Source organism: Danio rerio, chromosome 7, assembly GCF_049306965.1.
Source record: "Danio rerio strain Tuebingen ecotype United States chromosome 7, GRCz12tu, whole genome shotgun sequence".
Taxonomy (NCBI): domain Eukaryota; kingdom Metazoa; phylum Chordata; class Actinopteri; order Cypriniformes; family Danionidae; genus Danio; species Danio rerio.
Genome location: NC_133182.1, coordinates 3,654,887 through 3,679,103, shown reverse-complemented (window position 1 = coordinate 3,679,103; position 24,217 = coordinate 3,654,887). Strand labels below are relative to the sequence as shown.

The following is a 24,217-nucleotide window of genomic DNA, read 5'->3' as shown; positions in this document are numbered from 1 at the left end:
CCTCTCCTATTAGCTCTGCAAACACTCAAAAAATTAAAGTTTAAAGGAGCTGCTTCATTCAGAACTAAAGAAGAACAGAGATTGTACAAAAAGTGTGCTCTGCAAAATTGGCTTTTATTGAAATGCTTTGGCAGATAGATGAAATATCAGCATGCAGATATCACAGGAACTCTGATGGACAGTTTAGGAAGAACAGCGACATTTTATGTCCTGACTGGACCTGATTCACTGATACAGACAGATTCAGCCACTGGTTTAATCAAGAGTGATGATACAAAAAAAAAAAACACAATGCTTAATGTGTTACATGATGGCAGCGAAGCTTCTGAAAATTTATTTGCATTTGGGAAACGTCTTATACTGGTGAAGTAAAACTAACTTGGTTTTTCAATGCAAGTATAATTAGTGTCTGGTGCAGTGCTAGTTTGATAATCAAAGTGAAAAGGCCTGAACAGCCTTTTCTTAATGAACGTACAGCAAACAGCCACATAAAAATCACCTTCAGTTATGTTTTTAACTATACACTCACGATTTCTAAAAGTGCTCTTCACCCTGAACACCCTGAACTTATCCGCACTGACACATACATTGGTATTTATTTTCCAATAGCTGTTTTGGCAGATATTTTTAATTGAGCCATCTCTGATGAAGGATTGAATAGGTTCTTTGCCGCAAATGCCTTTATCTAACAAACAATTTACCCAGTCACTATTATTTGCATTATTAAAATTACGTGGGAGAACGTGTCTGGTTTTAAATGTGTCAAATGGGTCTCTACTGTGCCACTTCTGACAGCGATTCTGCCAGTCCGGGATCTTCTCCAGTTGTTGGCCGCTGGAATTGATGTTTTTCAGTCCGTCACTGAACACACTAGTCATGAGCAGGAGCACCAAGACAAATGTTGATTTCATCCTGCAAACACACACATTTAGAGTATCACACACACTCTAATATAATTAATATAATCTACTGGTGTCAATACAGATAAAAATGTGTCCTAAATCCAACGCTAACTCACAGCAATTTGTAACTTTATGATTTAGTGGCGGATTCATATGGGTTTGCAGGATCTCTCATTCATACAATTTACTATGATTTGTTCATCCTCCAATGAGGGTTGGGTTTGGTGCCTCCTTTTAATAATCATATGTTTTCATCTGACTAAACTTGTATAAATTGGTAGAAATTAGCCACTAAACTGACAAAACGTAAAATAGTTACATTTCCTTGAGAGATCAGGCTGCCTATCCCATTCTTTCTTGATTTTATCGCTGTTAAATGTACTACACGGTTAAAATATCAGGTAATTAAGAGTTCCCAGTAATAAGTAATAAACAGTAAAAGTCTTTGATGTCCCTAGAGTTTGTGTGTGAAGTTTAGACTCAAAATATTCATTCGTTTTCTTTTCAGCTTAGTCCCTTTATTAATCTGGGGTCGCATCAGCAAACTAATCCAGCATAAGTTTTACACAGCGGATGCCCTTCTAGCCACAACCCATCTCTGGGAAACATCCATACACACTCATACACTACGGACAATTTAGCTTATTCAATTCCCCTACAGCGCATGTGTTTGGACTGTGGGGTAAACCGGAGCACCCGGAGGAAACACACACCAACACAGAGAGAACACTCCACACAGAAACACCAACTGACCCAGGTGGACTCGAACCAGAGACCTTCTTGCTGTGAGGCGAACGTGCTACCCACTGCGCCACCGTGACGTCCAGCTCAAAATACCACACAGATAATATTTTAAAACTCTCTGAAACTGACCCTTTTAGGCTTTAAGCCAAATAGTGCCATTTTGGTGACAGTCAAGTAAATTCACTCACTCAGGGTCATTTATGTTAATAAAGGAGAGATGGCCACTAGTGTGTGGTGCTTTCCCCCTTGATGACACGTACAAAGGGAGAATGTCCAAGTGTTTCTTGCAGACTGCTTTTATCAAGTCTGAATATTTATTCATTTTCCTTTAGTTTAATCCCTTTATTTATCAGGGGTTACCCCCGCGGAATGGATCACCAAGTATTCCAGCATATTTTTTACACAGCAGATGCCTTTCCAGCCACAACCCAGTACTGGGAAACATCCATACACTCTTGCATTTAAACTCACACTCATACACTGTGACCAATTTAGTTTATTCAATTCACCTAGTGCATGTGTTTGGAAACCGGAGCTTCTAATAAATAATAATAAAAATAATAATTAATATAAAAGTAATGTTTTAAATCGGATCACTGTTTGATCTGCAGTAGTTTGTAAGGGGCAAATAATGTTTTTTAATGTTTTAGCTTATGTTATTGTCTTGAGTGTTGTTATTGTGTGATTGTTGCATGTATGTAATTGTTGTCTTAAATCCAGTGTTAAGACAATTTTTCTTTTTGTGCCAAGCAGAATCGACAATATAGTTTAACTTAAAATTTAATAAGTATGTGGCTATTTTGTTGCACGCTGTTGCCACACAACTGGGTTTAAACCCTGTATAAAATAAATTTTTGCATAATGGATCATGATCTTTGCTAAATATTCTAATATCATTTCATTGTACAATGTAAGTTTGCCACTGACAAAAACAGACCTGTGCATTATACAGTAAGATGGGTGCCAGAGAGTCAAACATCTAAAGTCTCAATGTGTTTGATTCATGAGTGTGCATTAATGGAGATTTTTTTTTATTATTATTCTTTATTCGAATCATATAAACCATCTTCAAGACAATCCATTCAATGCAAGGATTGAAATGGTGGTGCCCAACTGAGTCTGGTTTTTCTCAATGTTTTTTTTTTTCTTTGCTTTCCCCAATTGGTGGATTTTTTTCCCCTCTCCGCTGTCCAGACCTTGATTGGCTAATCGGGAGAGCCGGTAGAATTTCTGGTGGGCCGGTCCGTTTTTTTGGCCACGAGGGTCGGTGTCCCTAGCTGCTTGCACTGTCAGCAGTTGCACTTTTTTCATTTATTTATTTATTTAATTGACCATAGCCACACTATTTTTATTCATTATTTTGCCGCAGCCCCGCTCTTTTTATTTATTTTCTCGCAGCCCCGTGAGCAAAATGCAGCCTGCAGGTTAATGATGATGTAACTATCATTCCACTTCAAGCAGCGGCACCTTAGTGAATATTAATTAATATTAATGAATATTACACCTGCTCAATTAATATCAGATGATTCAACTACATTAATCAATCTGACATAACTTGATCAGAAATCTAAAAAGGAGAGAAAAAGAGTAGACATCAATAGCAGCAGATGACAGTGCAATACTTATTCTTATAATACTTATAATACTTATTCTTATTCTATATATATATATTGTGTGTGTGTGTGTGTGTGTGTGAGACGAACGTTACAAAGGACTGGATATCTATAAAGAATTAATGTTCTTATATTCATGAAAAACATTTTTAGTTCTAAAGCAGCTGTGTCCTTGAAAAAGATGTGTTAGTGTCATTAGAAACTAAATTGGAAATAACGTTATTTAATATAGTCAGTTGTCGACTAAGGTGGGCCGGTCTAAGGCTTGAAACTCCAGAGCTCAAAAGGAGTCCCACTCCGGCCCTGCCGCTGTCGCCAATGGCTTGCATGATTTGGGATCAGTAAAGCTACTCATAGAGGAATTTGCTCTTCAGTGTTTAGGCCCTCAGTAGTGATTATTAATCCATACTGAACTGAGCTGAACTGAACTGAATTTAAACGCTGCAAACTGATCTACACTGTTCCAATTTACCATGATTTTTTATGTGAAGCTGCTTTGACACAATCTACATTGTTAAAGCGCTATACAAATAAAGCTGAATTGAATTGAATGTTATTAGATAAAGACAATCTAAGGCATTTCTTTTACATAATTTTACATCAAATAAGCTGTAATGGCGATAGAGTTGTCATTTATTCAGCTTTTCAATATACTGCAGTTTTACCTTTGTGCTGGTCTTGATCTGGTGTAAATGAACACGTCTGGTCGAGTCTGTGCTGAAGAGCAGAAATGGTCAATCGGGTCTCAAATGCTCAGCGAACGCTGATATTTGTTGTGTTGAAAAGGGGCAGGTGTGAAAGAGTAAATAGCTTCTTGAACATTAGACCTTTTTTGCAGTACAAGTGTTGCATCTAATTTTGATATCGATGGTTTAAAGACGGATGAGCTCTTCACACTCAGCTCATGTGGTTTAACACTTAATGAGTGTTTTTAACTTGCAAAACCAAGTGCTCCAAAACTGAAACAAGTCTACAAGACATCCGTTTCTATTACCTACAAAAAAATCTATTGCCTATTCACTAGAAGTCATGAGCCAATAATATTGCGTTCAGACCAGTTTTTATTTATTTATTTATTTAAATTAAACCAAGTAAAACCAGTTTAAATAAAAAGATGGTGCGATTCAAAAGAACAATTCCTTTATTAAATAGAGAACTGAGTGTTTTAAGAACACACTTTCCTAGAACATCTGTTAACAGGCCATCATTTTGATGTGGTCATTTTTCATTTTTGCAATTTAATAGCTTTGTTTAAATAAAACTCACACATAATTGTTTGACTGTTACCAAATATGTGTGTAATCAGCCTGATCTTACAAGGAAAATACCTATTTTACATATTATCAGTTTAGTGGCTGATTTGTATGAATTTATATCATATGAAAATCAGTCATATGAAAATTTACGATTTTTAAAAGGTGGCACTAAACCCCCCAGCCCTAAACCCAATCATCATTGGGGGGCGAGCAAATCCTACAAAATTGTATGAATGAGACTGTACGATTTCATTGGAATTTGCCACTAAATCAAAAAGTTACGAATTGCGATGTTACAGTGTTGGTATAATTCCTTCTAAAGTTGTTATTTTAATAAAATGAAAACACAAAAAAATCCTGAGTATTTCTATTAACTACCATAGCGCTTAAAATGACCACATGCATTTTAGTGTCTGCTAATTTTTCCCTTGACTTTAAATATGCGTGCCTCTGTTGCCTAGCAACTTCCTGCTATCAAAAAACATTCATTTCTGTTGGCAATAACATGACTTTACTTCTCGTTTGGGTAACACGTTACAATAAGATTCATTGGTTAATGCATTTACTAACATGAACTAATCATGAACAACTCTTGTACAGCATTTATTAATCATAATTGAACATTTACTAATGCATTATTAACATCCAAGTCCATGCTTGTTAATGTAGTAGATGAATTGTTCATTGTTTGTTCATGCTAGTAAATGCATTAATTAACATTAACTAATAAACCTTATTGTAAAAGTATAAACCACGTTTGTCTTACAAAACAGCATAATTAGTGCCGCGAAAAACTCGCTGGGTTGGGGGTGGGACATAAAGTAGCTCCTCCCATTTTTTAAAAAGGCATTTTGTTTTTCTCAAAGCTCTGCCAGTGAGAGTGCTTATACTCGAGTGAATTAAATGAACAGCCAATGAGAATAAGGGGGCAGGGCATGTCAGATACTAGAAAGCATTTGATTGGCCAAAAGGACATTCTTGGGCATCCTTACTATATTTAAAGGCTGTATTACAGTACCAAAAAGATGGTATTTTTATATTGATGACTTAATAAAATATGATGACAGACACCCCAAGCTTAATTTTAGCACCTCAATAAAAGCTTTGAAAGTTAATATGAGGTGAAAATATGACATATCTCATATTTTATATGAGAACACCAAGAATGACTTCTATGGTAATTCTGGTAGATCCAGTATTAAAAGAAAATACTAGATGTTTTTATTGATTGATTTGTTACTCTTTCCCAGGTAAGAGCTGCTTCTCCACCCTGTTTCGCTTTGAGGAGATGCAGGAGATTGTGAAGAACTTCACCGTGGTTCACATTGATGCTCCGGGACAGGAGGAGGGTGCCGCGGTTTATCCTGCAGGGTATGTGCTTCATTAATACTGTATATAGCGGCTTGTTTAGTCATTAAAGCTGATTGGTCAACAGTGGTGTTGAATTCATGATACAGCACCATAATTGGCTGCTTCTCCCATTGGTTCTGTCTATTATAGTCTATAACAGATGCCTACATCAAACCAACATACAGTTGAAATCAGAATTATTATCATAGTTTTATATTACTCATTTCTTATCACTGATTTATTTTATCTTTGCCATGATGACAGTACATAATATTTGATTAGATATTCTTCAGTACACTAGTATTCAGCTTACAGTGACATTTAAAGGCTTAACTAGGTTAATTAGGGTAAAGATAGGGTAATTAGGCAAGTCATTGTATAACAGTGGTTTATTCTGGAGACAATGCAATACTAATTTTGCTTAAGGGGGCTAATAATGACCTTACGATGGCTTTAAAACAAGTAAAATTGCTTTTATTTTAGTTAAAATAAAACAAATTAGACTTTCTCCAGAAGAAAAAATATTATACGAAATACTTCAACATCACTTCTCTCTTCAACATCATTTGAGAAATATATAAAAAATAAATCATGAATTTTTGAATAATTTTGTCTTCAACTGTATATGTTATGTGTATATGCATATGTTTTGTTTTTTTTCCAAAACATTTAACTTTATGAAGTTTATTCTTCATGTAATAAAGCATGATTTTCATTGTTGACCTTTTAGCTTAAAGGTAAAAGCAAAAAATGAAGAGAGGGCAGGACACAGAGTAGCTCCTCCCCTTAAAAAACTGCCAATAGCACTTTGTTTTTATCACTGCTCTGCCAGTGTGAGTGGCTGAGCTAAAGCACATCAACAAAACAGCCATTGAGAAGAAGGGGTGGGGCATGTCAGACACGAGGAAGCATTTGATTGGTCAGAAGATTTGATGAGAAACTGAAGTACAGGGCGACGTGAAACAAAATGTTGATTGATTTAGGCAGAAGGGACAAACTGTAAGTGTGGGATGTTTATATCAGGTTTATATCTTCTAAAGTAGGGCTGTCTAAACTCGGTCCTGGAGGGCAGCTGTCCTGCATAGTTTAGCTCCAACTTCCTTCAACACACCTACCTGGGCGTTTCTATAGTACCTAGAAAGAGCTTGATTAGCTGGATCAGGTGTGTTTAATAGGGGTTTTAACTAAAATATGTTTAAATATGTATAAAATATGTTTAACTAAAATATAGTTTTGGACACCCCTATACTAAACTGTATTGGAGCACACTAGCTTATAGACATGCTTTAAAAATAACAGACTGATACTAATATCTAAAAATTGTATTATAATTTCAGGGAACTTTAAATTAATTTTGTCTCATGTTCGTAACCAAACAGGCTCCGCCCCTTTTCCCACTATATTTACAAGACACACCCCTTATTGCTTATTGGCTAAAGTGTGTTTTAATGGCAGTTTGGTTATTCTTTAAGGCCACAGCATGAGTTTTATTCATTCATTAATTTTCTTTTCGGCTTAGTCCCTTTATTAATCAGGGGTCACCACAGCGGAATGAACTGCCGACTTATCCAGCATATGTTTTACACAGCGGATGCCCTTCCAGCCACAACCCAACACTGGGAAACACCAATGCACACTCTTTCACACACATACACTATGGACCATTTAGCTTACCCAATTCACCTATAACATGTGTTTGGACTGTGGGGGAAACCGGAGCACCCGGAGGAAACCCACGCCAACACAGGAAGAACATGCAAACTCCACACAGAAATGCCAACTGACCCAAATCGAACCAGCGACCTTCTTGCTGTGAGCATCAGTTTTATAGAAGAGATATTCTGCTGAGTGCAGAGGAATATTACTGAATTGAATGTTTCTGTTAGGGTAATACTTTATATGCTGTATGTTCATCAAGTTCTGCAGTTTAATGACTCTATTGAAACCACACGGTGCTGCAAATAGGTCTCTTTTAGTTTTGGCTGGAATAAAAGCAATGTTTTTCATTTCTATTAAGAATTTTAAGGTCAAAATGATTAGCCCTTTTGAGAAATGATTATTTTTTTGATTGTCTCTTGTCTAATGACTTTCCTGATTAACACATCTTGCTTAATTAACATATTTAACCTAGTCAGGCCTTTCATTTGCACATTAATTCAAGGGTATTGCCACGTTTTGCAAGATACTAGTATTCAGCATATGAATATCCTCCAAAATATGTCAGAAATTGCAAAGACAAAATAACTTGATATACAATAGTTTTTAAATGTTTTGAAACATCTCTCTGTCATCTGTGAGTATTTAATGTGTGTATGGTTGCTGAGATGTGGGTGCTAGAAAAAGGTGTAAAAACATTAATATGCATAAAGTGTGTCTATTGACACCTATCGAGACGTCTTTAGAAGGTGTCAGTGGTTTGTGACTCACAGACTATTTTTATATTTTGCCTGTTCTAAAATTTAATATATGTATTAGTGTATTAATATTATTATTATTTTTTTATTATTAACAGATACCAGTATGCGTCCATGGATCAGGTCTCTGAGATGCTTCCTGCTGTCCTGCAGTTTTTTAAGTGAGTTTTTTAAAGTTGTTGAATATTTTAATTGTATATAAAGTTTAATGTTTAAAGCGAAATGACTGATGTCTGCAATCTACAGCACTGCACAAACATCTGCATTTTCTGTATTTTAATATTTTATTCCCACAGTAAAAACATTGAAACATCATTAAATCAAGATTTATTTGTTGATTGATTTGTTTATTTTATTTGTGTTTAGTTTCCGCACAATTATCGGTGTTGGAGTCGGAGCCGGCGCTTACATTCTGTCCAGATTCACTGTAAGTCACACAACCGACCTCTGCATTTCTGCATTATTAAATATTGTTCTTTTATTTGATATATATTTTATATCAGTATTTTATATGATATATATTTGCCTTTTTCTGTGTAAATCACACAATACTTGTTTTCATTAACAGAAAAGCCATTATAATAGTATTATTGTTTTCTGGAGTTATGAAGTAACATCTAAATGTTGACAAATACATAAAATAAATTAAAAAAAATAAAATGACCAAAAATAAATAAAATAAACATTATAAAAAACATAATAATAGAAAATTTGTCAAATAAATAATAAAATAAAAAAATAAAAAATAAAATAATATTTTTAAAAATATATAACATAAATAAATAAAATAAAAAGTATTTAAATACATTTTAATGAATAAATATATAAAATAAAATAATAAAAAATAAAATATTATTTTTAAAAATATATAAAATAAATAAATAAAATAAAAAGTATTTAAATACATTTTAATGAATAAATATATAAAATAAAATAATATTATTGTCTTTTTAGAGTCATTGAGTACATGACATTTAAATGCCAATAAATAAGTAAAATAATATGAATAAATAAAATACCCAAAAATGAATAAAAATAAATAAATAAAATAATCATATATAAAATAAAATAAGTATATATATATATATATATATATATATATATATATATATATATATATATATATATATATATATATATATATATATATATATATATATATTGACCAAAAAATAACAAAAGGCAAAAATAAATATATACATTTAAATAAGTAAATATAAATTAATTAATTAAGTAATTAATTTATAGACTCAACAATGCTTAACAATAGCAACAAATAATAATACAATAAACTATTTTATCAACAAATAAAAGAAGTGGCCAGCATACACTCAAATAAAGTAAAAATCTTAAAGATGATTTAACTATACAGTAAAGCACTTAAAACAAACTTACATCTCAAAGTACATTATACACTATTATCATGTGGCACATGAGATTAAAAAAGATAAAATCACATTTAATGAAATTATTGTAATACTAATTAATAAAAGTTAGAAGTGAATTATTAATAATAGGTGAATACTTCATTTATTAACTTTAATGTAATTTCCCCTCACTTGTGGTAATAGGGACAAACTGTTTACCCTCTATTTTACCTTTAAATATATTAAAGAAACCCAAAATATATTAAATACAACCCAGAAATCAGCAGCAGATGCTCAAAGACTGAATGCGGCCATCTGCTGGATAAAACATGAATAAATACAGCCCAAGGCGTTAATATTATATATATTTTTGCTGATATTTAAATATACAGTAAAAATGAGAAACGCTAAAATAAGATCATCATCATCATGACAGTGCATTATATTATTGTTAACTTGAAAAGCATACACTGATGATTACTAAAAATGAATGCAGTTTAGGTTTTCAGTGTTTTGAGCATCAGTATGCTTCAGCTTCTGTCTGCAGATGCGCACTGGCGTTTGAAATAGTGTCTTTGTCTGATGTGTGTGTGTTTCCTATCAGTTGAATAACCCTGAGGCGGTGGAGGGTCTGGTTCTGGTCAATGTGGACCCAAACGCTCGAGGCTGGATGGACTGGGCCGCACATAAGGTTTGCCTCCTTCAGTCTGTCTTCAGAAACACAGAGATTAAATCCCAGACACTTCATTAACATGAGCTTCTTCTTCTCCAGCTCTCCAACCTGACGTCTTCCCTCTCAGACCAAATCATCAGTCACCTCTTCAGTCAGGTGTGTGTGTGTGTGTATATGAGTGTTGCACATTTATAGGTCTGTGTATATAATTCACTGTATATATGTATATACAGCTGAAGTCAGAAGTATTAGCCCCCCTTTTGATTTTGATTTTTTTTTAATATTTCCCAAATGATGTTTAACAGAGCAAGTAAATTTTCACAGTATGCCTGATAATATTTTTTCTTCTGGAAAAAGTCTTTTTTGTTTTGTTTAGGCCAGAATAAAAGCAGTTTTAAATTTTTTAAACACAATTTTAAGGACAATATTATTAGCCCCTTTAGGCTATATTTATATATATATATATATATATATATATATATATATATATATATATATATACATATATATATATTTTTTTTTTTCTCGATAGTCTACAGAACAGACTATCATTATACAATAACTTGCCCTAACCTGCCTAGTTACCCTAATTACCCTAGTTAAGCCTTTAAATGTCACTTGAAGAGTCTTGAAGAATATCTAGTCTAATATTATTTACTGTCATCATGGCAAAGATAAAATAAATTAATTATTAGAGATGAGTTATTAAAACTATTATGATTAGAAATGTGTTGATAAAATCGGCTCTCCGTTAAACAGAAAATGGGGATTAAAAATAAACAGGGGCGCTAATAATTCAGGGGGGCGAATAATTCTGACTTTAACTGTATATATGGGTTTTAATTTGCATTAATAGAATTAAAGTAAAAAAAAATAGATAGTCATTTTTGATTAGTAATATGCTTTCTAATATAATAGTAATAATTCAGTCATTATAATGTTGTGTAACGAGTCAAATGCTGACGTTTGCTGTGTGTGTTTCAGCAAGAGCTGTCTGCAAACACAGAGCTGATCCAAACTCACAGAGAGAGAATCACTAAAGCACCAAACCTGCTCAACATCGAGCTCTTCTGGAAGAGTTACCTGGGGTAAAAACACCACATAATACACTCATAATATACTCAGTTAACTACAGCAATATGGGCAGAGTGGTATTCACAAAACAGCTTAATGATAATTAATAGTCATGCAGACATCGTCCACAGTAAGAATTTCTTAGTAACCGTTGATTTCAGCAGCTTTAAGAGAAAACTATTAACTTAATCTTGTACTGCTGGTAAAAGATGTTTTTATTGTTCAGAATAATCTAAGGCAGTGGTTCTCAAACTGTGGTACGCGTACCACTAGTGGTACGCGGGCTTCCTCCTAGTGGTACGCGGAGGAACCGCTGAATAATGAAAGAAACAATTAACACTTTTAATCCTTTAATGCGTAATATAACATTGATGTGATCAGCATTGGCTGTTTTGTGAAGCGTACGATCACAGCGCTGTGCTTAGAATGTTTATTTTAGTGCATTGTGTCATAAGCTGCTGAAAATCAGTTTCCGAAGTTTAAGAATTGATTCTGAAGCGTGATTTGACTGACATGAAAAGTAGCCAATCACAGTCGACCTTGTCTAGTTGCGTGAAACGTAAGGGCGGGACAAATGCTTTCTGTGTTGCAGAGACAGAAAAAAACAACTTAAAAACAAATGTTTTGTTGGAATAATGCTTCTCGGATGTTTTCACTATAGAGATGTCTAGCAGAGTAATTAAACCGCGGACATATTTCCTGCCTTTTTGATGATCTACATACACGTTTCGCTCTCCGACAGCCAGTCGACTCGCCTCTGACCTGTCACTCCTCTAAATACAGTCTGAATGGCGGCGCGGGAATAGAGGTATTGCGCAATTACTAATTTCTGGAAATGCGGCGAGTGCTTTATTTTAACACGACAGCGCATTCATGTACGCAAATCGCTAAAACAGATATGCGAGCTCTTAAATAGGCTTTTTTTCAAATAAACTGCAAGTGCTCTCATGGTCGCGTGTGTGCTCAGATTGAATACAATCGCGATCTCTCCACTATTAAAGTAGACATTATTTATCTTTGCTCCTTGACTAAATTTAGTCAAAAGTATTCAAAGTTATTAAGTATTTAGAAATAGATTGATGCATGATCGATGACAATGCTAATGGTCTTCTTATTTGGCTGTATTATGAAGTGAAACTAACTTTTAACAAAGGTGGAATTTTTTTCTGTTTCTGTACGACAAAAAAATTATGCTGGAAATGTTTCTGGATGAGGTATTTGTGTGATTTATACATTTAGCTATATAGCTGTCTTAAAGCATTACAGGTCAAAGCAATCCGTTGTTACTTATTGTTTATTAAAATTTACAATAAGGCTCTTAAAGCACTGCTTTGATAAGTGTAGTGTTGTCATATTTCAAATACCTCAAGTAAAATGAAGCGATTTGTTTTATATTTTTACTGACAGTGTACTGGTATTTTTTTAAAAGTTTCTATTTTAGATTAAGATCAAGTGTAAAAAATAAAATCTACATGTGATGTACAGATATTTAAGAAACAAATTTGCCATATTGTAAAGAAAAATAGTGTAACAAATGTAAATAAAAGGTTAAATTTAAATCTTTTTACCATATACTTTAACCTTTCAAAGCTTGAAAATATTGTTTAAAAACTGGGCAAAAAGTGTGTCTATGACTTTAAAGATTATTTGGTAGTTTTATCAGTGCTATTGAAAAAGATTAATTGTCATGAAAGGAAAAATCGACCATACTTCCTTAGTACAAATTCCTGTACATGTAGCTTTGGGATTTAAGCAATTAAACCATTCAACCAGGTTTAAACTTAAAAAAAGTGATTTCATTATGAAAATTTGATTTTTTTTTTCAAAAGTAACCAACTAGTACTTTTTAAAAGAGTACTTTGTACTTTTACCTAATACTAGTATTATTTACTAAAATTTGTGTTATTTTAGCAGTGTAATAGTATTTTTACTTGAGTACAAAAAACATTTCACAAACATTTAGTGCAGGTTTATTATATTATTAATATATGATTAATAAATATCATTATGAATGGTTTTTATTTGTATCTATTCCTACAGTATGCAATGTTTTATGGGTTGCTGAGAATACATTTCAGGTCTTCAATACATAGGATGTCAGTCTTTAAAAAAAAAAAGTGCTGGAAAAAGTGCTTAAAATTCCTTGATTTTCATTAGGCTGTGCCTGTATGAACCCTGTCATATGTACATTTAACATATATTTCAAGATTTGTCTGAAAGTGTATGAATATGACATATAGCATATATTCATAAGGTCCAAGCAACATCTCCAGCTTTTGATGAATAGGCTACTATGAATACTTTAGATTTAAGTACAGCAGTTTTCTTTATACTTTTTAAGAACAGGTCATTTTTAATGAACTTTTAAAAGCACATTTTAACTAAAACTTTTTTTTTTTTATCTGCAAGCACAGTTAATGTTCAGACTATTTCAAATGTTTAAAGTGACTGACAATAATACATAATCTTAATAATAGGAATTAATTTGCATCATTTTTAAACTGTGCACACCTGTAGCTGCTTAATTAGGCCTACAACGCTATTTTTTAATACTGGTTAAAAAATAGCGTTGTAAGGTGGTACTTGGAGAGACAATTTTTTTCTAAGGTGGTACTTGGTGAAAAAAGTTTGAGAACCACTGATCTAAGGCAAAGGTGTCAGAGCCAATTCCTGAAGGCCCACGGCTCTGCACAGTTTAGTTCCAAGCCTATTACAAGCCTAAAGGACTCAGTTAGTTTGATCAGGTCTGTTTCAATAGGGTTGGAGCAAAACTGTGCACCTTTGACACCTGTGCTCTAAATGAGAATGGATGTTTTAGTGGTTTATTATGCTGCATGTTGACTGTATGCTGTTATAAATACAACATGCAATAGAATATAAACAGGACAGTCATGGGCAATTATAGGTTTAAAGATGGTCATCCATTTAACAATAAGCACTATTAAAACACTTTCACAAAGCTTCAAACTTGTCCATTTCACCTCACCTCCACTAGGTGGCGATGATCTCTCTAAACCAGGGGTGTCCAAACTACGGCCCGCGGGCCATCTGCGGCCCGCAATCAGTTTTGTGGCGGCCCGCGAGGCTTTTTATAAATATCAATAGCATCTGGCCCGCTATACAAAAATGAACGTAATTCAATAAATAACCATCGGGTGTCGCTATTACACGCTACTATAAATAGCCACAGTTTTCAGTTCACTTTATCTTCGTTTGGAAGAAACCCCCCTCCTCCCCTATTCTCCTCTTTTACCTGTGATTGGGCGGCACGGCGGTCCAGTGGTTAGCACTGTGCGCCCCACAGCAAGAACACTGCCAGCCCTGGTTCCACAGGACCGGTGGGTGTTTCTGTGAGGAGTTTGTATGTTCTCCCAGTGTCTGCGTGGGTTTTCCCCGGGTTCTCCGGTTTCCTCCCACCATCCAAAGACATTCAACATAACAATCAAGCTTGTTTAATCCCTTGTGTTCCCTTAGCTACCGCAGCAGGGGAGTTCTGAGATCCACCGAGCTCGGGCTCCCCTCTTGCTCTGCCAACGGGAGGAAGCCCCGGGCTCGAGGAGCCCTTGAGCTTGGGGCTCTCTCCCGGGACAGCATGCCAAACAAGCTTTTGTAAATCATCAGCAAAGTGTGAACTCTTGAAATGCCAACGAATTCTCATTACATTATAAGTAGACTGTTAGTTTGGGTTTGGGGTTAGTGTAAGTTGACATGTACTTGCAAAGTTTCTTTTAGTCTGTTAAATGTCTGTTAAATGTCAGTGTCAGCAGATATTAAGCAGACAGTCTACTAATACTCTAATAAACCATCAAAATAAAGTGTATTTTTTTACCGCAATCTGGCAACATACGTTACAACCAAGTTGCGCTGTTGAGTTCTGCACAGGTGGTAGATGCAGGATTTTAACAGCAGTGGTAGCAACATCAGTGTCCCATTCAAATACACCTAAAAAAAAAAATCAAACATCAACAATATGTGAAATAACATCTTTAAAAAAGACAAATATGAGTTGCACTTGTAAATAATTAGAGTTTAGAATCATGTTTTTACTTCTTTTCTTATATCTGTACAGACGCAGAGATCTGAGCCTCGACAGGAACAACACGTTCAAGTAAGAATGAACCCCTAAATGCATGAATCTTGCAGGTGTTTCTCACGTTTGCTGGTCTCATCATGTGTTTGTGTGTGTTTCAGATGCCCGGTGATGCTGGTGGTCGGAGATCAGGCTCCGTACGAGGAAGCAGCTGTAAGAGTTTACACACTAAAACATCAGTGAGCTAGACTGTAGTATGATGTATTCGTTCTGCACCGACGTCGCAATGTCGCATGTTTAGTGTTTCTATGAGATCTGGTTATGCTGTGGTTCTATGACTGCTGGCAGGGTTCGTACGGGTGCTGGAAATCCTGGAAAATGCTTGATTTTTAATATAGTGTTTTCAAGGTTTGAACCTGCTTGAATTTGAAATTGCAGGGCTTAAAATTGCTGTTTAAGTTGCATGTGCGCCCAAATTCTTATCAATGCAAGCTCAGAATATATTTGGGAACATTTGTGTGAGTGCGTAAAATTGTTGGCCTGTGAATAGTTTTTATTACAAAATGTTCACCGAATGTGTGTATTTAGGAGACATTCACGCAGAATTTTTTCCTAAAAATGCCATAGTAGAGGTGGGTGGGGGGGAATTCTTCAAGATGAAGATATTGAGATAGGAATACTTTGCTTATATATAGCGAGTTAGGAATCATCCGATTGGAGAATCAATCATGAGCTGATGTGTGCGAGCAGCTGAGAACAATCATAAACACGTGATCCTCTGGAAATTTCTTTATAAATAAACTGCACTAAAGTAACTAGATTAATTTCCATTTAAATAAATTAAAAAATAGTAAAACATTATTTTTGGCGTTTTTGTTTTTGTGGGTTTTGGACAGCTTCAGTGCTGGAAAAGGTCAGCTATATCTGGCAACACTGACCCCAACAATCACTGAAGCCACACAAATAAGAGAGTCCATTAAATGACATAACATAGATTCAGATGATGGTTGGTGGCCAAAAATTCCAAGTGGTGCTCGACCTCAGAGCCATTTGAGGAGAGCTGAGCTCCAGCGAGGGGGAGCTTAAGCTTGAGCTCCACCTTTTTTGCACTTCTTCTACGAGTGATGTCACTGAGGGTAGGGTTAGGGGTGGGGTTGGTGTACGCATTAAAACAGCTTACAGGAGGAGGAGCGACAGCTCATGCTCACCCTCGCTGGAGCTCAGCTCTCCTCAAATGGCTCTGCAGCGAGCACCCTCTCAAAAATTCGTTACATCTCTAATATCAACCAGGGTATCTGCACATTTTTTAACAGGAAATTTAATACCTTTTAAGACCTTTTTAAGTCCTCTAAAATGAAAATTTAAGACTTTACCTAAACAAAAAAACAACAGGAAAATGTTCAGTGTGTCAACACAGAATGAAGTGGTGAAGCATTAGCGTGGCACAACTCACCAGAGCGACACTCAAGACAGGTCAAAGGGACGCAAAAACTTTTATGCCGAGTGCTGATTGACCTTACAACCCTGACAACAGGGTACCAGTCTCATCAGTTGACCAACGTCTAAAGTGCAAGTCTAAGTCTTCGTTACTGCGTTCATTTTTTTGTTTGCTTTATTTATAGAGCACATTTAAAAACAACAGATGTTGACCAAAGTGCTTTACAAAACGACCAGCATACAAAATCTATACCTATATATAAAAAATTTGCAAAATATATAAAACAGATTAAAATTAATTACAATCAAAGGCAAGAGACAGAAGGTGATTTTTTAGATGAGACTTAAAAGCACCAAGTGAAGAACATGACCGGATCTGTAAAGGCAGACCATTCCACAGTCGGGGAGCTGCAGCAGAAAAAGCCCCGTCACCTCTTGATTTCAACCGCGTTTTGGGAACAACTAGCTGAAATGTGTTTTCAGACCTGATTGGCCTCAATGAAGTGTGCCAGTGAAGAAGCTCAGAGATGTAAGTCAGTGCCAGACCATTCAAACTTTTAAAAACTAGAAGCAATAACTTATATTGAATTCTAAATTGGACTGGGAGCCATTGAAGAGACAATAAAACTGGTGAGATAATAGAGAATTTCTTTGTCCCAGTTAAAAGCATAGCAGCTGCATATTGAACCAGCTGCAGGCGTGCTATTGATGCCTGTGAAACTCCAGAATACAAAGAGTTACAGTAGTCCAGTCTTGACATAATAAAAACATTAATGACAGTTTCCAGCTCTTTAAAAGAAAGAAAAGGCTTCAATTTGGCAATGTTCCTTAGTTGATAGAAACCACTTTTGACGACTGAGTTTATTTGCTTGTCAAACTTTAACTCAGTGTCAAAAGTAACTCCAAGATTTTTTACGTGACTGTGGACCTTAGGCTTGATCGAACCTAATTTATTAATTGTAGATTCACAGACACTCGGAGGACCAAACACTACTACTTCAGTTTTTGATTCATTCAAGTGTAAGAAATTACCAGCCAGCCATTCCTTAATCTCGTTAAAACAGGTGAAAAAGGACTGTAAAACAGAATTTTCATGGACTCATCAAACATTATGATGAAAGCGTCCTTGTTTGCTCGTGAAATCAGTTTCCTCTTTAGGTATGGGGGCTACACCAAATCGTGCTAAACATACTGTTTTGTCTCTTCCACATGTGAACGTACTCGCACACTCTGAGTCAGGGAACATTGCTTGAAAAATTAGAAGGACGTCCTCATTTGAGGTGTACCCACAGTTATTCGGCCTTAAATGTAGCTATATTCGCAAAGCTGCTGAAGGCATTGCTTGAAGTGGACGGCCTTGTGGAAGGCTGAGGTCGAAGTGTTCGATGAGAACATACTTATGGGCAAACTACTTGCCTGCGACTACACATACTTTTTGTGCTTCTCTGCTTTCATGTGTGAATCGAGCGCTTTGCGGCCCATTGTCCCCAGTTTTATCATCTTTTTAGATAAAGCACTCCTCCCTTCATGATTACTGGCTGTTTTCCACCCTCGATACTTTTCGTCCTCCAACCAATTGTCATCAAACAAACATTTGCCCATGCTTGCGATTTTGCACAATGCCGTGGCGGCGAAGTATCAACGCATTCATCAATCACTTATGCCGAGTTCAGACTGCATGATTTTCAAAGTAGTCGTGTCACAGATGTTTTCACACTGCATGACTATCTGGGCTTGCGTTTCGTCGCTGCTTTGTTTACACTGCAAGATGGTTCGGCGACATGGACATTCACATTGCATGACTTTACTATAGGGAGAAACGCAGACAACTTTGTCCAAACTACGTCTCACAGCCAAAAACACGTCGTATATCTTTTGTTATTAACTACATAATGAGAAAGAAGCCTTTAATGGGGTAGAACATGTACATGTTTGCTCACCTGGGTTTAAAGGGAATTAGCCATTTCTCCTCAACGTTGATAATAAACTCATTTCTTTCTGTATGAAATGTCAAACAGACACGGTTGCTCCTGAGTCCTGTCAAACCTCCACTAGTTTTTCCTCCAATTCGTGGGTCCAAATAAACCGAAAAAGACCTCCCGCTGGCCTGCAGCAGGTACACACACACGCACACACAAGTGAAAGCTGCTCTCTCATTGGCTGTAGGTGATCGCTGATGTTATTTTCAGTCAAAACTCAATTCACACGGCATGATTTGAATCGCACAGGCATCGGCGACTCATCGGCGATTCTCTCAGATCACGTCTTTGATTGTTCATACTGTGTGATTGTCACTCACGTGCACGAGCAGCGATTTGCCTGTGATTTCAGGCATTTGTCGGCGATTTCTCAAAACCTGTCGACGAGCCAAAATCGGGGTTAAAATCACGCAGTTTGAACTAGGCATTACTCGTATGTCACCTGTGGAATGATGCAGGTTGCACCCACGAAGTGCTGCCCCCAAATGTTGCGCTGGTCAAAAAGCGGTTGAAAATAATAAATAAAAAAGACGAGTCGGACATAAAATTTAAGATCCCACATGAAATTTAAGACCTCCTTATGGAAAATTACAGAATTCAAGACATTTTCAGACCTTAAAAATCGAAAATTTTATTTAAGACATTTCAAGACTTTTTAAGGACCCGCGGGGACCCTGTCAACACACTTCTAGATTCCTAATGTTGCACATTTCTGCTGAGTGATTGGTTCTGAGATCAATATAGAGTAAAACAAGTCCAAAGCTTATCATGGTTATTGACATGCATTTTATTGCGAGTCAACATAATATGGTTTATCAGCCCAGCCCTAAATGCAATGCCATTGTTTCCCAATATCATGCAGCCCTCCATTCATTCACAAATATATCTGACTCCTATGAAATATCTGCTTCTGTCCACCAGGTGGAGTGCAACAGCAAACTAGACCCAACTACAACCTCATTCCTCAAGGTTTGTGCTTCTGCTCTGTTTAAGTTCATTTGTTTTGGACATGGACATCACACTTACACTGGACAAACCATATGCATTTTAAATGTTATAGCAGACTTGCTCATTTTCAGTGTCTCTCCAAGGGAGACTTGACATTTAAATAAATAAAAAAATAAATAAATAACAATATTAATAAAATATATTTAAAAAATACTCATATACATATACAGACAAAATATACAGCCAAGTACACAACGTTCCTATGCAACTCCCAACAATACTTCCGGGTTTCTTCCCACCACAGCCTCGATTTCGCTTTTAAAAATGGCGGCCGCGTGAAATAAGCCTATTATCTGAGCACTAACAGTTGCTTTGTATATTCAGCCCTTGTTGTGTGTTTTGCCTCTTCTTGTTAAATCGCTGAATGCCTCCTCAAGTGTCAGTCCTTCTGGACAAAGCATCAGCTCATTCACTGGATGCGAATAAACAGTCAAAACAAGAGCAAAAATATGCATTAAATATGTCAATGATGAGTACATTTTGCTGAAAGTGACTGAGAAATGTCTTTTTAATAATTGTTGAGAGTGAGTATTTAAATAAATACATGCCTTAAATAAATCTCTGTGTATTGTTCAGATGGCTGACGCTGGCGGGATGCCACAGCTCACTCAGGTATGGTTTAAAATTGGACTTTTTATCAATACCAATGAATGATTCAGAAATATGTATGGTGTTTTATTGAAATGTGTGTTTTTTACAGCCCAGCAAACTGACAGAAGCCTTTAAGTACTTCATTCAAGGCATGGGATACAGTAAGTGACCGCAGAGGGGTTTTGAATATTTGTGGGTTACATAAAAAAATAAATAATTATATATATATATATATATATATATATATATATATATATATATATATATATATATATATATATATATATATATATATATAATTGTAGTCAGAATTATTTGCCCCCTTTGAATTGTATTTTTTTTTTTTTTTTTTTTTTTTACATTTCCCAAACGGTGTTTACCAGAGCAAGGACATTTTCACAGTATGTCTGATAATATTTTTTTCTTCTGGAGAAAGTCTTATTTGTTTTATTTCGGCTAGAATAAAAGCAGTTTTTAATTTTTCACAGCCATTTTAAGGACAAAATTATTATCACTTTTAAGCTATATTTTATCCCGATAATCTACATAACCAACCATCGTTATACAATAACTTGCCTAATTGCCCTAACCTGCCTAGTTAACTTATTTAACCTGGTTAAACCTTTAAATGTCACTACAAGCTGTATAGAAGTGTCTTGAAAATTATCTAGTCTAATATTATTTACTGTCATTATGGCAAAGATAAAATAAATCAATTATTAGAAATGAGTTATTAAATCTATTATGTTTACAAATGTGTTGAAAAAAATCTGTTATCCATATAACAGAAATTGGGGAAAAAATAAAAGGGGTGAAAAATTCAGGTGGGCTATTAATTCTGACTTCAACTATATATATATATATATATATATATATATATATATATATATATATATATATATATATATATACAAACAGTAGGAAATTTACAAAATATCTTGGTCTATGGAACCTGGTCATTACTTAATATTACAAGTATTTTTGTATTAAAAATCTGTAATTTTGACCTATGCGATGTATTTCCAAAAATACAGCCATCCAACATAAGATACTAGAACCACATTACTTTTTTAAGGCATTACTCCTAAGGGCCAGGACACACCAAGCTACTGCCAAACAACTAACACCAATAAAACCCAACTGTGTTGTCACCTCATGTTGGATTACATCTAGACCAAAAAGCTGCGCATGAGCACAACAAATAGACAAAAGCTGACTCACAACATGAGCTGCAAGTTCTGCATCTGAGTAAGAGGACATGTGTTTCCGCTCTCCAAGGGGCAGTATCTGTCTCTCATTGCACAAAGGGAAACTGAACTTCTGACGTGCACTGACAAAGCATCAACAGTTTAGTATCGTTATCACAGTAATTGACTCACCAAAGAGAAATTCACTACTGAATATAAGTAGAATAATCTAATAATCCACATAGTTGGCAGATATTTGAGAAATGTTACGAAATTACAGCATTTGGCTTGAATTGTTTACTTGTTATGTCATTTCACTATGTCACTTATCGTTCTAGAGTGTGTTTCCCAAACAACGACATAACTCAAGATAACTTTCGTCATGAGCCACGGCTGCGTTCAAAATGGCGTTCAAAGTGCACTTCGAAGGGAACTCAGTTGTCAATATGAAGATCGCTAAAACTGAACTGTAAAGATACTTCGAAATTACAACTAAGATAGATGACTTTAATGTGTTTTTTTAACATTTAGGGCCCGATCATACACCCGGCGCAGTGTGGCGCAAGGCGTGGCGCAGTAGTCTTTTGGTAGTTTTATCTCGGCGTAAGAGTGGTTTTGAGGCGTTGCGCTATGCTGTTTAAATAGCAAATGCATTAGCACTCATTTGTGCGCCCATAGGCGTTCTGCTCTAAAAAGGAAGATGTTCTGAGGTGGACCGCTGGCGCGTTGCTATTTTGAGAAACTATAATAGATTTTTCATTAGACCAAAACTAACCCGATCTAAACTCCAGCGCAGAGTTGCGCCTCGCTTACACACTGCTTAATACACACAAGAGAGCAATAGGCAAATATCTTTACATATGAAAAAATGTAAATATTAAGGATATATATAGGATATAATAAGAATAGATATAGAATATAAATATAAATGATTAAAATATTACAAAACATATTATTTTCTAGCCTACATAAATATGAAAAATCACTGCTTTTATGTCTTCTTCATCTCGGGAGGCTTTTCAGTTCATTCATAACAATTTGCTTTTGTATAAAGTTATTATTATTAGCAGTATTATTTATTATATCCATATTTATATTTGTTTTATTGAAAACAAGCTTAGATTTGCCCACCTGTCAGGTTTTAGACCATATGGGGTACAGCATGTGTTTTAGGATATAACTCAGGTTTTTGAGCTCATTTTGTTATTATTGTTCATTTATTCGTTTGCTGGAAATTAGAACTGAATTTAGAAATAGTTTTGAAACGAATATTTGCGCTTAACCAACAAAAGTATTTATTTATAGACTAATTGATGTCTGTGTGTAAAGGTTTCCCTATCCAAGAGCGAAAGTGAAAGTGATCCATTATCTCTCATTCTCACGCAGTAGATGCTCTGTTTAACTGTTTTCTGTTAAAATAAACTGTGAACTGTTTGCTTGTGAAATGCTCATTTTTTCCACTTAGACTTACTTTGCGTCCTGTAAATAGCGAATGCGCTCTTGGCGCGATGCAGCTGGGTCTTAAAGGGAATGTGAGATGAGATTCTAATTGGTTTATTCTCAAAACACACCTATAACTCATTAAGAAAAGAAACTCAACCCTTTTAGACCATGCGCCTTGGCGCAAGGCAGATTTCCCGTCCTTAAATTAGCAAAAACACGTCCGGACACGCCCTGAAAGCGTTTGCGCCCTGCGTTTTGCGCTCTGCGCATGGACCGTCAAAATAGAGCCCTTAAAATTTAAATTTTGGAACATTCGGAAGTGCATAGTGCATAGGGGAGATAACTGGGAATAGAACACAGACGAAAACTCTGTTTCTAACTACAGCTCTAGAGGTGTAGTTGCAAGCGTACAAGTTTGGGATGCAGTTTGCAAATGTTTGTTGGAAAGATGGAGTTGGGAAACGCCAAATTAATGAACTATGTTTGTAATGACAGAACTTGCAAACTTGGTTGGCTAACGAAGGTTTTCGGAAACACACCCCTGATTGGTGATTGATCAGAGTGCTCTCTTATGTCTGACGCCAATTGGACATGCTGAAATGGCCCTATGCCAGGGGTGGCCAACTCTGTTCCTGGAGAGCCACCTTACTGCAGAAATCAGTTGCTACCCATATCAAACACACCTGAGCCAATTAATTAGGGCCTGAACACCATGTGATAATTACAGGCAGGTGTGTTTGATATGGGTTGCAACTGAAATCTGCAGTAAGTTGGCTCTCCAGGAACAGGGTTGGCCACCACTGCCCTATGCGATCTGACATTAAAAAGAAATGATGTGTGGAAAACACCAAACACTCTAGACAGACTAATGCTGAGCAATGGACTGTCAAAGCCCAAATGGCCAACATTAAGCTTGGTGTGTCCCGGCCCAAACTGTCACATGTAATAAAGATACTAAGATGGATCCAAAATGCAAGTAAAAATGTATTTGACAGAATAAACTAGATAGGACAAGGAAATTGAGTGGGTTCATGAGGGAATTAGGGCTGTAGCAAACGGGAAACAGACAGACAGATCGGGTCCAACAGCCACTCCTCACAGTCCTGAGCACAGACAGACACATATGAGCAAACACAACGAACTGATAAA

The 24,217-nt window shown here is 35.7% G+C and overlaps 1 protein-coding gene across 8 annotated transcripts in view; it reads left to right on the top strand.

Moving 5' to 3' along the window:
* Positions 1 to 24,217, top strand: part of ndrg2 (NDRG family member 2) — a 108,055-nt gene that overhangs the window by 77,348 nt on the left and 6,490 nt on the right. For 7 of the 8 annotated variants that reach the window (XR_012382395.1, XR_012382394.1, XR_012382393.1 and 4 more), the window contains 11 exon segments: positions 5,766 to 5,886; positions 8,378 to 8,440; positions 8,646 to 8,706; positions 10,251 to 10,337; positions 10,419 to 10,475; positions 11,304 to 11,407; positions 15,463 to 15,501; positions 15,585 to 15,636; positions 19,761 to 19,808; positions 20,424 to 20,459; positions 20,548 to 20,599. Coding sequence is in view for 2 of the 8 variants with exons in the window: in XM_005160380.6 (XP_005160437.1) it covers positions 5,766 to 5,886; positions 8,378 to 8,440; positions 8,646 to 8,706; positions 10,251 to 10,337; positions 10,419 to 10,475; positions 11,304 to 11,407; positions 15,463 to 15,501; positions 15,585 to 15,636; positions 19,761 to 19,808; positions 20,424 to 20,459; positions 20,548 to 20,599 (720 nt within the window). In the remaining 6 variants the exon portion in view is untranslated. 8 annotated transcript variants of the gene reach the window in all.